At 42.5% G+C, this 13,082-nt stretch overlaps 1 protein-coding gene across 9 annotated transcripts in view; it reads left to right on the plus strand.

Annotated features, from left to right (window-relative positions):
* PROX1 (prospero homeobox 1) overlaps positions 1 to 13,082 on the plus strand; it is a 482,982-nt gene that overhangs the window by 418,850 nt on the left and 51,050 nt on the right. For 4 of the 9 annotated variants that reach the window (XM_078649768.1, XM_078649770.1, XM_078649771.1 and 1 more), the window contains 3 exons: positions 525 to 644; positions 1,635 to 1,718; positions 11,278 to 11,322. The exons of 1 other annotated variant lie outside the window; for it this stretch is intronic. In XM_078649768.1, coding sequence (XP_078505894.1) covers positions 525 to 644; positions 1,635 to 1,718; positions 11,278 to 11,322 — 249 coding nt within the window. The remainder of the gene's footprint in view (positions 1 to 524; positions 645 to 1,634; positions 1,719 to 11,277; positions 11,323 to 13,082) is intronic. 4 more of the 9 variants (XM_078649772.1, XM_078649773.1, XM_078649774.1 and 1 more) reach the window with 4 other exon arrangements.

The following is a 13,082-nucleotide window of genomic DNA, read 5'->3' on the forward strand; positions in this document are numbered from 1 at the left end:
GCACGCCTCCCACTTCCTGCAAGCGGGAAACATTCACTTACCCAAGGTGACTGGGGATGCTCTAATTGCAGAAGCGCCACATATCCCACCCAGGGCTTGTGGGGTGGGAAGTACCACCACCAGTGATGCAGTTGTGGAGGAAATGAAATTTGTCACTGAAGAAGCAGGAGTGGAGGAGGTAAGGTGGTGATTTGGGGGCAAGTTGGAAATATAGTCTTTTCACATGGTTTCCTTTTAGGGGGAAACTCCTAAATTTGACTCTCTTGATCATCTTCCAGTAACCGAATGAGAGGAGTAGATTAATATTAGATTGCATTTATTGTTTCCATTTAGACGTACCTCCTCCAGAACAGTTTTGGAGCTCATGATACAGCCCAGAGTTGCTCTGCAAGTGCCATCACGTCGCAGGAGATGCACTGAAATCAGGGTTTACTGGGTTAGCCGTTGTAATGGTTTGTGTCAGACTGTAAACTGGTCCACCTAAAGAATACCACATAAGACCATTTTTTTAACACGGAAAACAGGTGCTATCCAGGAACCCCGAAATGAAATATCAGCACTCCCCAGCAGTGACGTCACTTTCAGAGCAACCGGACAGGAACAGAAGAGACTTTGAGAACCAATCATCGAGGTTTCCCTTCAAAGTAGATGGATTTTTGTGTTTATTCTGTGTGTTTTTGTACTAAAATAAACTTTAAGTAATTTATTTAAGGAATTTCACTTTGTTGAATAATGCATATTTTAGTATATTAGCCCTAGAATATATATATATTGTTACATAGTTGTTTATTTGTGTAGTTGGAGATGTAAGATAAAAACCTCAAATCGGATGTTACTTAAAATTGTACTGTGATCATTTGCATGAAGGTCATGTGGTATTTTGAGGCCATAAATAAGATATATTCTGTAATATTCGTTAATATTTCAAAATATAAGTGTGACTGTATGAGGGTCTTTTACTAGCTGTTGGTCATTTATTAAATTACCTATTGTTAGAATCATCACCAATAATTGTGAGCATCAGTGCGAATCAGACCTAGATGTGTGTTGAAAATGTTAGAAACCAATTCCCAATGCATGTTTGAGAGTTAGAAATCTACCCGTCATAGCTTTCCTCTTGTGATTTGAGTAGACTTTAAATGTTTATGAAATTCACTGAGACCCCATGGATTAAGTTGCCTTCACCCAGTGGAGCAGTTTTTTCTGCTGACTGGAATTCAGCCAGTAATTTTTTCATCAACCTGGCAAATGTGCCTCTAGGAGAAGAAACACTTGCCTCTAAACCCCTTTAGAGTTTGGGGGGATGATGGGTTTTTCTCACCCTATCTACAATTTGTTCCAACTTTGTTGATACTAAAGTTAAGAGTACAAAGTGGGTGTGAAATCCCTGGGGATTGTTTTTGAATAACCAGCTATATATTTGTAAACAGACACCCTCCTATCAATCACCTGGGAAGAACCATATTCACACCTCTGACCTCACGCTTACTAGTTTGGAAAATAAACCCCACTGGATGATTAATTCATATAATTGTAGGCTGCCTTCCATTATTAGATGTGGCTTATAAACACAGGCACTACTCTCATGTTCCCTGCATTGTGAGACATAGCGTGGTTTTCTTTTCTTTTTTCAGGAGTTCACAGATGTGTTGTCACACCGGACTGTGAGAAAGAAGGTCTCTACAGAGACATTTTTGTCTACTTCACCACATGTTACAGTAAGGGACATTAAGTATATTCCACCACGCTTTATGGTATCTTGAAAGTATTGTAGTGTAGGTGAAACAACATAAGTTGATGAATTCATTGGAAGGCACAAAAGTTGCCCTTTTTTTGTCAGGAGCATTTGCCGATTGACTCAACTTTACACATATAAAACACTTTGCTTGTGCTCAGCACAGTAGATGTGTGACAGCACCAAACAGTATAGTCAAGCGTGAACATTTGGCTTTCTCAATAGGGGGCTCATCGCATGGAATGCTGGAAGATGTCTCTGTTAGGCCAGGTCATTTAGGGCCACATACTGAGCGTTTAACTTTTGTGCTATCTAAACTCTGCAACCAATCTGAAAACAAACACGCCTAAACTTCATAAAGTTACCCAAATAATTGTCTGTCATTGGGCCTGGTAGTTCGCATCTGTCACCAACTATGTGGAGCCATAACTGATGAAGCAGAAGGAGACACACGAGTGCCGACTGATTTTGCCTACTGATCTCTTCATTCAGAGGGTTAGGTCGTATTTTAAAATCCTCCAATTTGTGGATGAAACTATAAATACAGAGTGGAATCCCCCCTCTGAATTTAAATCCATAATACAACCCCTATCAGGGAGGAAATTCATCCACTGGATACTACTCTGTATTTAGAGTTCACTCCAGAACCTGGAGGATTGTCTGTTTCCACTAAATTCAAACTCAGGTCCATATTGTTTAAACCAGACTGCTCACTTGTTGCATTTAAGTGTGTATACATTATCTATCTATCTATCTGTCTGTCTGTCTGTCTAGCTATCTATTAGTTTATATGAGTGCAACATCCCCCCTTAAAGGGGTTCTTGATGTTAAGTAAGCTGTTTGCACATGAGATCTGCCTTATCTCTCCAGCCCATCAGGTTTTTTGCCTCTCACACTACAGCAGAACCTACTAGTTCTCTTTGTTTTCATTCACTTGTCCACAATTAACAATATCCTGTTATTGCATTAGATGATCTTTTACCTCTTTTAGCTCTGCATCCCCTTCCTCTTCAAGGTTGTTCTAAGCATTCCTCACTTTTTGTTGTAAGTAGGTTCCTTCCTATATATCTATATTGTAGACCTGGTATGGGTCGTTTACCCCACAATAAATGTGAGATGACTCAGGAAAAACTTTCGAGCAATTTAAAATCTGGAATCCGACACAGATGCACGAGCAAAAAGCCACACAGATTTCCAGAAGCCCCACTGAAATGGTGGTAACTTTGGCAATTAGTGAATCAAGCACTTTTACACTTGTTTTAAAGAAGGGCGAGTACTGGTATTACGGCAGTATGCCCTCATATGGTGCCCTTAGTGAACATCCATGCAGAATGTTGCCCTTAGTACTCATGACATTGGTACATGCTGAATGCTTCCCTTGGCGCGCAGGTCATGGCTTCAAGCAGAATGCTGGACTTAGGACTCATGTCATTGCCATATGCAGAAGAATACATTGGCATGGTGCCTTTAGTGTGCAGGTCGTGCAATATGTAGAAATATACTCTGTCCTCATTATCAGTGGCCACTATAGAACTTTACCTCCAATGCTCTCCTGAAGTCAGCTGAAGCATTTGTCTAACTTCCAGCAAATACTGCTGGATTTGAGAGGAAGTTCGAATTATTAAGTTTTGTTATTAATATTTTTAGCAGCAGAATCTAGAAATGTGTGTCTCTCACACGTTCTGGATAGATCGCCAGCAAATTATCTAATGGAAATGTTCAGTTTTCACTTCTGGGCATGGACATTTACTCGCCTTTCTGACTGGGAACTTCTGGTCCTGCCTTCAGGCGCAGACCTCAGTATGGAGCCAGCTAGTCTATGCCAGAGGCTCTTGCTGACTGCACCAGGACCAGAAGTAGTTTTGCACAGAGGGTAGCATTAAAACCCCTGGCTTTAAACGTAGAGCCTACGTCATTAGGCCATTTGATGGACATGTCGGTGAATCAGTGTTTGAAGTACTTAACCACAATCCCTCATTGTTCGACCTTTATCCCGTGAGGCCTAATTTGTAGGGCAGGATTTGGTAAGACCTTTTGTTTTTAATAAAAGTATATATGCTATGCATACTTGCTTATAGGGGATTTAAAACAACCCTCTTCATCAATTGGTTTACTGTAGTGTCATGCACATTTTGCTTCCGCCCAACACTGCACACACCATGGGGAACAGGATCCGCCCACGTAAGCCATTGGCGTGATGGCACTCTGCTCTTGTACAATGTGCTTATCTGCACAATAAGAAGCCTTTTTTATTGCAAAGGATTACAGGTTCAATGTGTACTTTTGCATAAAAAATAGAAATGCTTTGGCTTTTAGATAATGCTTGTTTTCATAAAACGCATGCCATTGTACAAAAACAGTCACACACAAAAGAAGCATTGGCGTAGCCAAAAGGTCAGAAGCCAAAGTCAGACCTACTGGTTTGCCAATGTTTTAGTGTATGTTCACTCTTGGATTTGAGTTAAAGCGAAGGCATCTTTTCAAAATTTTCCACTGCCAGATACCAAAAGGCACTTCAAGAAAGCTTCCAGAACAAGTTAAATTGGCTTCATTTTTAGATTCATCTATTTTAGATATTTACCCAGTTACGTGTTTTACCTCTGTGCATAAGGGTGAATATGTTACTCCAGATAGAGGAAGAGATATTGCACTGTAAAAACATGATCACCATTTCTGTAAGGGATAGTGGAAAGGGAAAATGTAGCCACCAAAGGTTTCCCTCCTAGCCCAGTATACCGCCATAGACCTCTTGCATAATGTGTTTGCTTTGGTCAACCACAAGCAAGTTAGGTTAACTTCCTGTCTCTGCTGGTGTTGTGATCTCCGGGGCTTGCTCTGCCTGCATAGTTAGGGGATACACTGTTCAGTCTTTTGTTGGACTTACCATGGGCAGTGATTGGGGGAAACACGGGCAGGAAACCCACCTCATAGAGGTTGGGGTGACGTTCTGTGCTTTTCCACAGGGAAAATACTGTGGGAAATACTTTGCCCTGTGAAAAACAGAGTTTATTTCCCACTCAGGTGGGTGGAAACGTACTTTCTTTTGTTTCATTTTCCACCTAATATTTTTCACCATCCAGGTAGTATTTATACTATAATGAGGCCCTATATATTCTAAGGTAAAATATTTTCATAATGGTGTCATGGCTATCCAACATGCAATAGCATTTGCAACGTATAGGTACTTCTACATTAGGTATCCTAGCCATTCATAAAAGTGAGGAAATAGCCATTCAAGGTCACGAATTTTAGGGTGCCATAGAAATTCACAGGAGGCATTGCATGTGCAAATCTACAGCAAACAAAAAAAATCCTGATATTTTCTAGCATAAGCGAAAAACACATGGTACCTGAACATCTTGTTAAATCTTCATTAACTGTGTAGACGGGTTTGATTTTACTAAGAATATGCATTCCAATTTCTATGCATTCAAGACTGTATTCATAATAAATGATGGCACTTTTAGATGTGCAAAAAAGTGTCTAGGGGCTCAATATTTTTATGCTGTCTTTCACAATAAGCTCAATGTTATTCCCTTGAAACAGCCGAATACCAGTCTTTAAACCTGATTGCAATGGTACGCTTTTTAACAGCTTGCTGATTTTACCCTTGAATGTCGAATACAAGAATAGAGTGGCACACTACTGTCATGGACACAATATTGAAAAATAAGTTCATATAGGGTAAAATGGATCTACTGTTGTTAACTCCATCTTATTGTATTGTATTGTAATTGCATTTGTACAGCGCTTACTACCCCTGACGAGGCGTTGAAGCGCTGTTTCGGCGAGTAGCATGCTACTCTGGGACCCATAGAGGACTAGTGTTGAATTAGTATAGTGAAACATGCAAGTAACTTTTAAGTGGTGGATATGTTAGTCCGTTGTATGTATCTTGAAGCTGTATGCATCATCAAGGTACATATACATGGAGTGAGGAAAAGAAAATCTATACATACCTACCTTTGGCTGTTTTTGCCCTCGATATTCTGTCTATGATATTAGGGTCCCACGATATTCTTTGGTCATTATTCAGAATCCACACCTAGCCTGCCTGTCAGAGCGGCACATATCCACAAGACTAGGAACAAGGGAACCACAGATGTTAAGCTCCTCAAATGTTATTCAGCTAATATATGAGAACTTGTTTCAGTAGCAGAGTGCATCTCATTAAGTCACTTGTAGGTTTGGACTGAGTTGGCAGTACAGCTTCGGTAGCACTTACATAGTCCTGGGTCAGAATTAGAGACTGACTTCAGAGTCAGCAGCAGACCCTATAGAGTCATCAGCAGAGGCCTAGATTCTTCAGCAGAGCCTAGAGAGACAGCAGTAGAGCCCATAGTGTCATCAGCAGAGGCCCAGATTCACCAGCAGAGCCTACAGAGACAGCAGTAGAGCCCATAGTGTCATCAGCAGAGGCCCAGATTCACCAGCAGAGCCTACAGAGACAGCAGTAGAGCCCATAGTGTCATCAGCAGAGGCCCAGATTCACCAGCAGAGCCTACAGAGACAGCAGTAGAGCCCATAGTGTCATCAGCAGAGGCCCAGATTCACCAGCAGAGCCTACAGAGACAGCAGTAGAGCCCATAGTGTCATCAGCAGAGGCCCAGATTCACCAGCAGAGCCTACAGAGACAGCAGTAGAGCCTATAGAGTCCCCAGCAGAGCCACAGATTCATCAGCAGAGCCTACAGAGACAGCAGCAGCGCCCCAGGGTTTCAGTAGAGCCCCAGGGTGAGCAGTAGAGCGCTCGAGAATTAGCACTGGAGTTTCTAGAGACAGTACTAGAGTCTCCAGATTCAGCAGTTTTTTTCTCCCAGAGACAGCAGTAGAGGCAACAGAGTTTGCGGCACTGCCCCAAAGTCAGCGGTAGAGCGCAGAGTGAGCATCAGAGATCCCAGAGTGTGAAATATAGCATTCAGAGGCAGTAGTAGAGGCCCAGGAATGGGGCCTCCAGAGGCAGAGGTAGAGCTCTCGGTGGCAAACTCAGGGACTGCCCTGAGTGGCAAAGGTTCAAGCTATGCTTAGAGTGGAGAGCCGAATTAAATTTAAGGCCCTCTGCATTGCCTATAAAGCAGTACATGGCGTCGGACCTAAGTTTCTGACTGAGGCTTTTCAGCTCTACATTCCCAAAAGGTCATTGAGATCCGCCAACACTTGCCTCCTACCAGTACCGCGCACAAGGACGGTAAATTGGGGAGACAGACGCTTTCTGGTCGCCGCACCAAAACTTTGGAACCTTCTACCACTGGGTATTAAAAACGCCCCCAACTTGTTGAGTTTCCGGAGGCTCTTAAAGACATGGCTGTTTAACCAGTGAATTCTGTTGTTGCGGTTGTGTTAGCTCATACCTGCGCCGAGACACCTTCAGGTATTTGTATGCGCAATAAAAATCTCATAAATAAATAAATAAATAAGAGTCAGCAGTAGGGTGTGCAAAGTCAGCAGTAAGGCTCAGTGGCATAGCTTGAACCTTTGCCACTCAGGGCAGTCCCTGAGTTTGCCACCGAGAGACGGCCGGTGCATGTAAGATCGGGGGAGGGTGGGAGTCAACAGACAACAACAGGGGAAAAAAGATTTATAAAAAGAAAAACACTTACCTTGTGCTTTCCGAAATTGCTTACCTCACCTGCTACCCCCCAAAAAGTGCCACCTGGGGCAGACTGCCACCAGGCGGACAAGTGGCGTAACTGGGGGTAGCAGGGGAAGCTATGTCACTGGTACAGCTCTCTGACCTCAGCAATGGGGACCCCAGAGTAACACGTCTTTTGACATTAGAGTGGCTTATTTTCTTTTGGTCAAGCATCGTTGCATGATTCCCCCCTTCTACTAGTTTCTATTGTATTTTTTGTATCTGCTGACTGAATCTTGTTGGGATCTAAATGCAGCACGTTCTACATCCTTTTTAGCTGTGAAGAAGCATGACTTTACGGCCCTTCAGCGGGGCGGCATTAAATAATGCATCTCATTCCCTCCGCCCCTTGACTCAACTGCTGCCGCACCAGATTAAGGTGTCACATTGATTTGTTTTATATATCCTTTGACCATGCTCATTGAATATTTAGGGAGTTTCTTCAGCCCGCGCCAGTAGCGGTACCCCGTGGGAAGCATGAATCAAAATGGCAGAGGTCTTGACACTCTTGAAGCACGGCCTCTTTGTAGTAGTGATTAGTTTTTTGCAGCATCACACTAACACTACATATGTCACCATCCTGTTACGTTCTGCGGCAATTGATCCTTCTTGTATCCTCTTGCTACCAAGGCCAAAGTATGATGAACTAGATCATTTTCGACATTGCTAGAAAGCATAAACAAAATACACACCGCACGCGCAAGCCCAGTCATCTTATGAATATATTGGTGCTATGTTGTTTAGGCCAGTGTTACTCTTCAAGCAGTTATCCTCTGTTGCAATACTTGTCTCTCTTGGTTGGGGAGCCTGTTGTTAGGTTTGTTGTCTCCCCAGCTTTTTGGTTCCGTAACAATAGGCGTTAAACCCCCTTTATGCTGCGTTGGCGAATAATGGCCCGCGCGCTTAATTTTTTTCCAGCCCCCATTAGGTCATTCATGGACATTCTGGAAAAAGCCCCGTCCTTTCTCTTTTTCCCTGGCCCCTCTCTCTCTTTCTCTCTCTCCACGGTACACTTGTCCATACAGGACAATGTCTTGCAACAATGCCGGTGCCTAATCTCCATGTCAAAGCAATGTTCATTCCCCAGTGGACAGCCCGCTATCATTTTGTAATGTTTTGTTTCTTATTCTAAAAGAATTAAAAAGGAACAGTAAGCCGTCACGGGAGTCTGTGGTCCTTATCTCAGTGTCTGGAAATTTGGACAGCGTTTTTTTTGCCACGGAGATAAAAACGGAAAGAACTCCAAGTTCAGCAAAACGTAATGGGTTTAAGTCCCATTGAAATCGGCCACCAGAAGATCAGATAAGAGGGGGGTCCTTTCGTTGTCTCTTTAATCAGGTTCCCCGCAAGGCTGAATAGAGACAGAACAGGCGCATGGAGAGAAAATATAATTCTTGGATAGGTTAAGTACACGTTTGAACTCTTGCAAGCAGAAGCGATTTGATGATGGCTTAATCATTTTCTGGTCAATTATCTGCGAGGACCCTTGCAACTGCTCGGCAATTATGAGGCAAGTTGGCCTTTTGGGAGACACACCAGCCTGCCCGCTTCCCTGTCCTCAGATCCCTGCCATGCATTCTCGTCTCTTCATTATCGGCCGCAGCACAGGAACTACTTTCGCGCGGTGGCTGCGGCCGCGGTGCGCGCCCGAGCTGTCGTCGTGAGGGAGGCCTGCATGTTCTCAGGGCTGCGCTTGATAAGTGTCCTTTGTTGCTTTTTGATTAATGTCCGTATCTGCTTGGGGGCCACGGGAAGTGAATGCCTCTGATGACAAAAGGCAGAGGGTTGCGTATCAGTTTGTGGGCAGTGGCACGTTCTGTTGATGGGCTTTGACTGGGCGCGTGGTGCATCGAGCCTCATCTGTGCCCTGCGGTGCAGAGGGAGCCGCCAGCCCACAAGGTGTTATCTAAAGGGTGACCAGAAAGACACCATAGGATGTAAGAGAGCTCCTTTAGAACCCAGTGGTCTGCATTCCAGAGCTAGCTCCTAGAAGCAGCTCCTACGCATGTGCACCACTATATTAGCAGTGATTTAGAAATTATACACCAGGTGTTTTTCTGCTCCTGTGTTCAAGTAGGGAATCTACAAGTGCAGAAGGCCAACTTTATTTTTACTAAGAACACACATTTTATGTTTGCTCATCTCAGAGAACCGTGTCTATCAGCAATTATACATCCAGTCACAGAGTTTGTAATTAAAAGCTTCAGTGTATGATATGATCCTAGGAAATGCTAGATCCTGCAGTTTATATTTCTTGTTCAACCATATCTGCATATAGGTAGGCAAGAAGACTAAAGTACACTCTAAAAAAGTCATAAACTGTAGCAAGTCAAAGCATGGCGTGGCCAATCCCCTCTCTAGTCACGAGTGGGCTTCCATGGCACTTCTGTATGATGTCAGACTAAACCTTGCTCAGGCAGGTGGGTCTTACGCCAGTGCTTAATCAATCAGTGTACACTTAACTCTTGCACTTTTCATCTGGATGTTCATGAATTTCCAGAGTAATGTGTCATTATGTATTAAACCTGTTTTTAGCGGCACTACTTGAGATAAGGACCACAGACTCCTGTGGCGGCTTACAAAGAAAATCTCAACTTTGCTAGAATCCTCATAGATGAAGATTTATCTATTAAGCGTCAGATTGACGCAGTGACCTCTTCCTGTTTCCAGCAACTTTGGAAAATAAGGAAGATAAGAAGCTACTTTACCTTCGAAGCAATTAATAAAATTGTAATCGCATTGGTAATGTCCCGTATTACTCTTTATATGGGACTCCGTTCTGGCCTTGTGCATAGATGACAAATAATACAAAGCCAGGCAGCCAGGCTGGCCTTTTGGTAGTTTAAATATTGCCAAGTCCAACCCTTGAGGAAACAACTACAGTGGCTTCTGGTAACTCAGAGGTCCATTTTCAAAACATGGTGCCTAATCTTCAAATCTCCACATGGGTAAAATACCTGCTTCCCTTTCTGACAAAATTCAGCGCTATATCCCTAACCAGCGGCTCAGATCAGCACATTTCAATCTTCTGGTTGTCCCTAGAAGCAAAAGAAAGAGGCTGGGTGGAGCCAGGTGTTCTGTGTCGTCTTCCCACACATGGAACACCTTCCCCCTTGAAATACGATCTTTTGTGACCTATGAGGAATTCAGGAAAAAACAAAAAACATGGCTGTTTAGACAAGCTTTTGAATAACTCTTGCAGCAGCAGCCTCCATTTACCCCAGAGCCAAGATACCTTTTTGGTGTACGTGCGGTTACCAAATGCTCACTAACATAACAATGTTTCCAGTACAAGTTCGCACAATTTACAAAATATATTTGTGCATGTAATTGTACCCTAATCAACACATTTAGCATGTGTGCTTGTCCCTAGCATTAAAATACCTCTGAGTTGAATACTCTGAGAGATCCCACAGGATGCTTAAAGTTCACCAACTGAATACATTTATGCTTTGTTGGAACATTTATATGTTCAGATGCATAAGATACCATCTTTTTGCCCCTGAATCCTGAAACATATAATTTGCCACAATGTCAGGGCTTCTACACACCACCACTCGAATCTGCTTTCATTACATTTTCAAATATATGTTTCCTATGCTGCCTCTCCGCAGTTCACACAACTCTAAAAATGACCCCAAAAACATTTGATGTACATGTAGAGTTAAAATCCCACAAGAGGATCTGATTTGTCACACCATTTTGCAGTATTAAATAGAATTGTAGCAGGACACCTGTAATATCTGAAAGTATCAACAGAAATTAATGTACACACACCCAAAATTATTTACTGTAAGCGAGAAAAAATTACCCAAAAATTACTCTGGTTAGCATAACTCTATGATTTCTCAGAACAGGTTTTATCCTTCCTAAACAATGTCAACACCTCTGTTTTGTCTCATTAACTGTAGGTCTGGCCAGTCTACCAAATTCATCAAGGACAGCCAGTAATGCAGGTACAAAAACCTTTGTATCACTAAAACAAGGCCGCACATCATTAGCAAACCGAGCTAGTTTACGTTTGCAACCACTCTTGTTCTCTCCCAAATATAACCAGATTGTTGTATTCTTATGTATAACTTTTTGTAACCAAAAAGAAAAAAAAGAGAAGAGAAGAAGAAACTGTTGTACACCCGTTTCACCCTAAAATCGTTACACATTTTGGCACTTGGCCAGCAGTAATATTCTATGTTGGAGTTGTATGAAGTATGTTATTTACATATTGGAATCCAGTCCTAAAGCCTGGATGTAGATGTTAAATAACAGGCAGGGAAATACCACATGCAGAATCAGTTTGCTTTTGGTGGTGTGGCCCTAATACCCTTTCCTAAAAAAGAGTGGTAGGCTAGGATTGCTGTCTTGCAGTGTTCCAGTACTGCACGGATACCCTTATCCCCTGCATTGCTATTTTGTTGTATCTAGCATCATCTATACACATGTCCCAGTCTCCTGTGGCTCTGAGGCTTTCCAGGGGATCACACTTGGTGTGCCTTTGAATCTTGTGGAGCTGGGTCTGTCCTTGGGTGGCAGCACTACAGCTCCCCTGGCACACGGATGAGCCTGAAAACGACCCTGGTATACCGAACAGGAACACATATGTATGTGACAATGAAGTAAAAGAAGTCCAAGGTGCACGCGGACATGCAATGCTTGTCTGCAAGGGATTATTTCATGCGATCTCACTTGATCCATCATTACTTCCTGAGCTTTAACACGTAATTCATTGACTCCGAGGAGCAGCATCCTCCATATTGGGTTAGCTGTGGGTTCTAACGTAAGTTAACAATCGAAACTCGTGTTTTTTATTGAAGCTGGGATATTTTATTTGACACTCCAACCTCATATTGTCCAGCCTGGAGGATCTTTTCGTAAATTTTCTGAGAGTGTATGACTTGACCTAGGTAATAGCTGTGTGCTCAAGGCCCCACCTAACAATTAACACATTTGAATATATTTTGAATAAACAGCAGGCTCAGGGATTCAAACATCACTGGATAGTCTTTCTTTTTTCTTTCCTAGACATAATACAATAATCGACAAAGCCATAGGTCTGGGTTTGTCATAGAGCATACGCAGACAGTACTCTAGATGCACACAGAAGAGCATGTATGGAGACCACTTGTCAACATTACAGGCACACATGTGCAGACAACATTACAAAATAATTATTTATTATGCAGTGCGACTTTACAGATGCTTTGAAGGGTCTAAGGGCTTTACTTGGAGTTTACTCTGGATACTCTGTCACAAATATGGTGGGTATCCTGTCTGTTGGATTGCAAGTGCATTATATCCTCTGGCACTTGAAATATGGTGAGCGGTATACCTCCCAGGTTTTCCCTTCTGCCAATCTCTAAATAAAGCTGGATGTTTAACATATTATGCACAATAATTCGTCCCTTAGATGGTCTGAAATGCAGCGCTAGCAAGATGGGTAAAAAGAAAAGGGTATACATTCCACATATGGTTTTTCTCTGAAAATTGGAAGAATAACCCCGCTCTCTTAATCTTATTGCCTTATCTAAATAGGGGCCAAAGGGTGGAAAAGGCACACTTCATTTCCTGAAAAATCAGCCACAAACAGAGCATGGATCTTATAAAATACACGGTATCAATTATACATATTTGTTGTTCACTATTTTACCTACATAAATATTCTCACCCAGAATATGAATTATGTAATTACCCTAAGAAGTTTTTTATATCTCAACTTCAA

The sequence above is a fragment of the Lissotriton helveticus genome, chromosome 6 (genome assembly GCF_964261635.1).
Source record: "Lissotriton helveticus chromosome 6, aLisHel1.1, whole genome shotgun sequence".
In the NCBI taxonomy this organism is placed as follows: domain Eukaryota; kingdom Metazoa; phylum Chordata; class Amphibia; order Caudata; family Salamandridae; genus Lissotriton; species Lissotriton helveticus.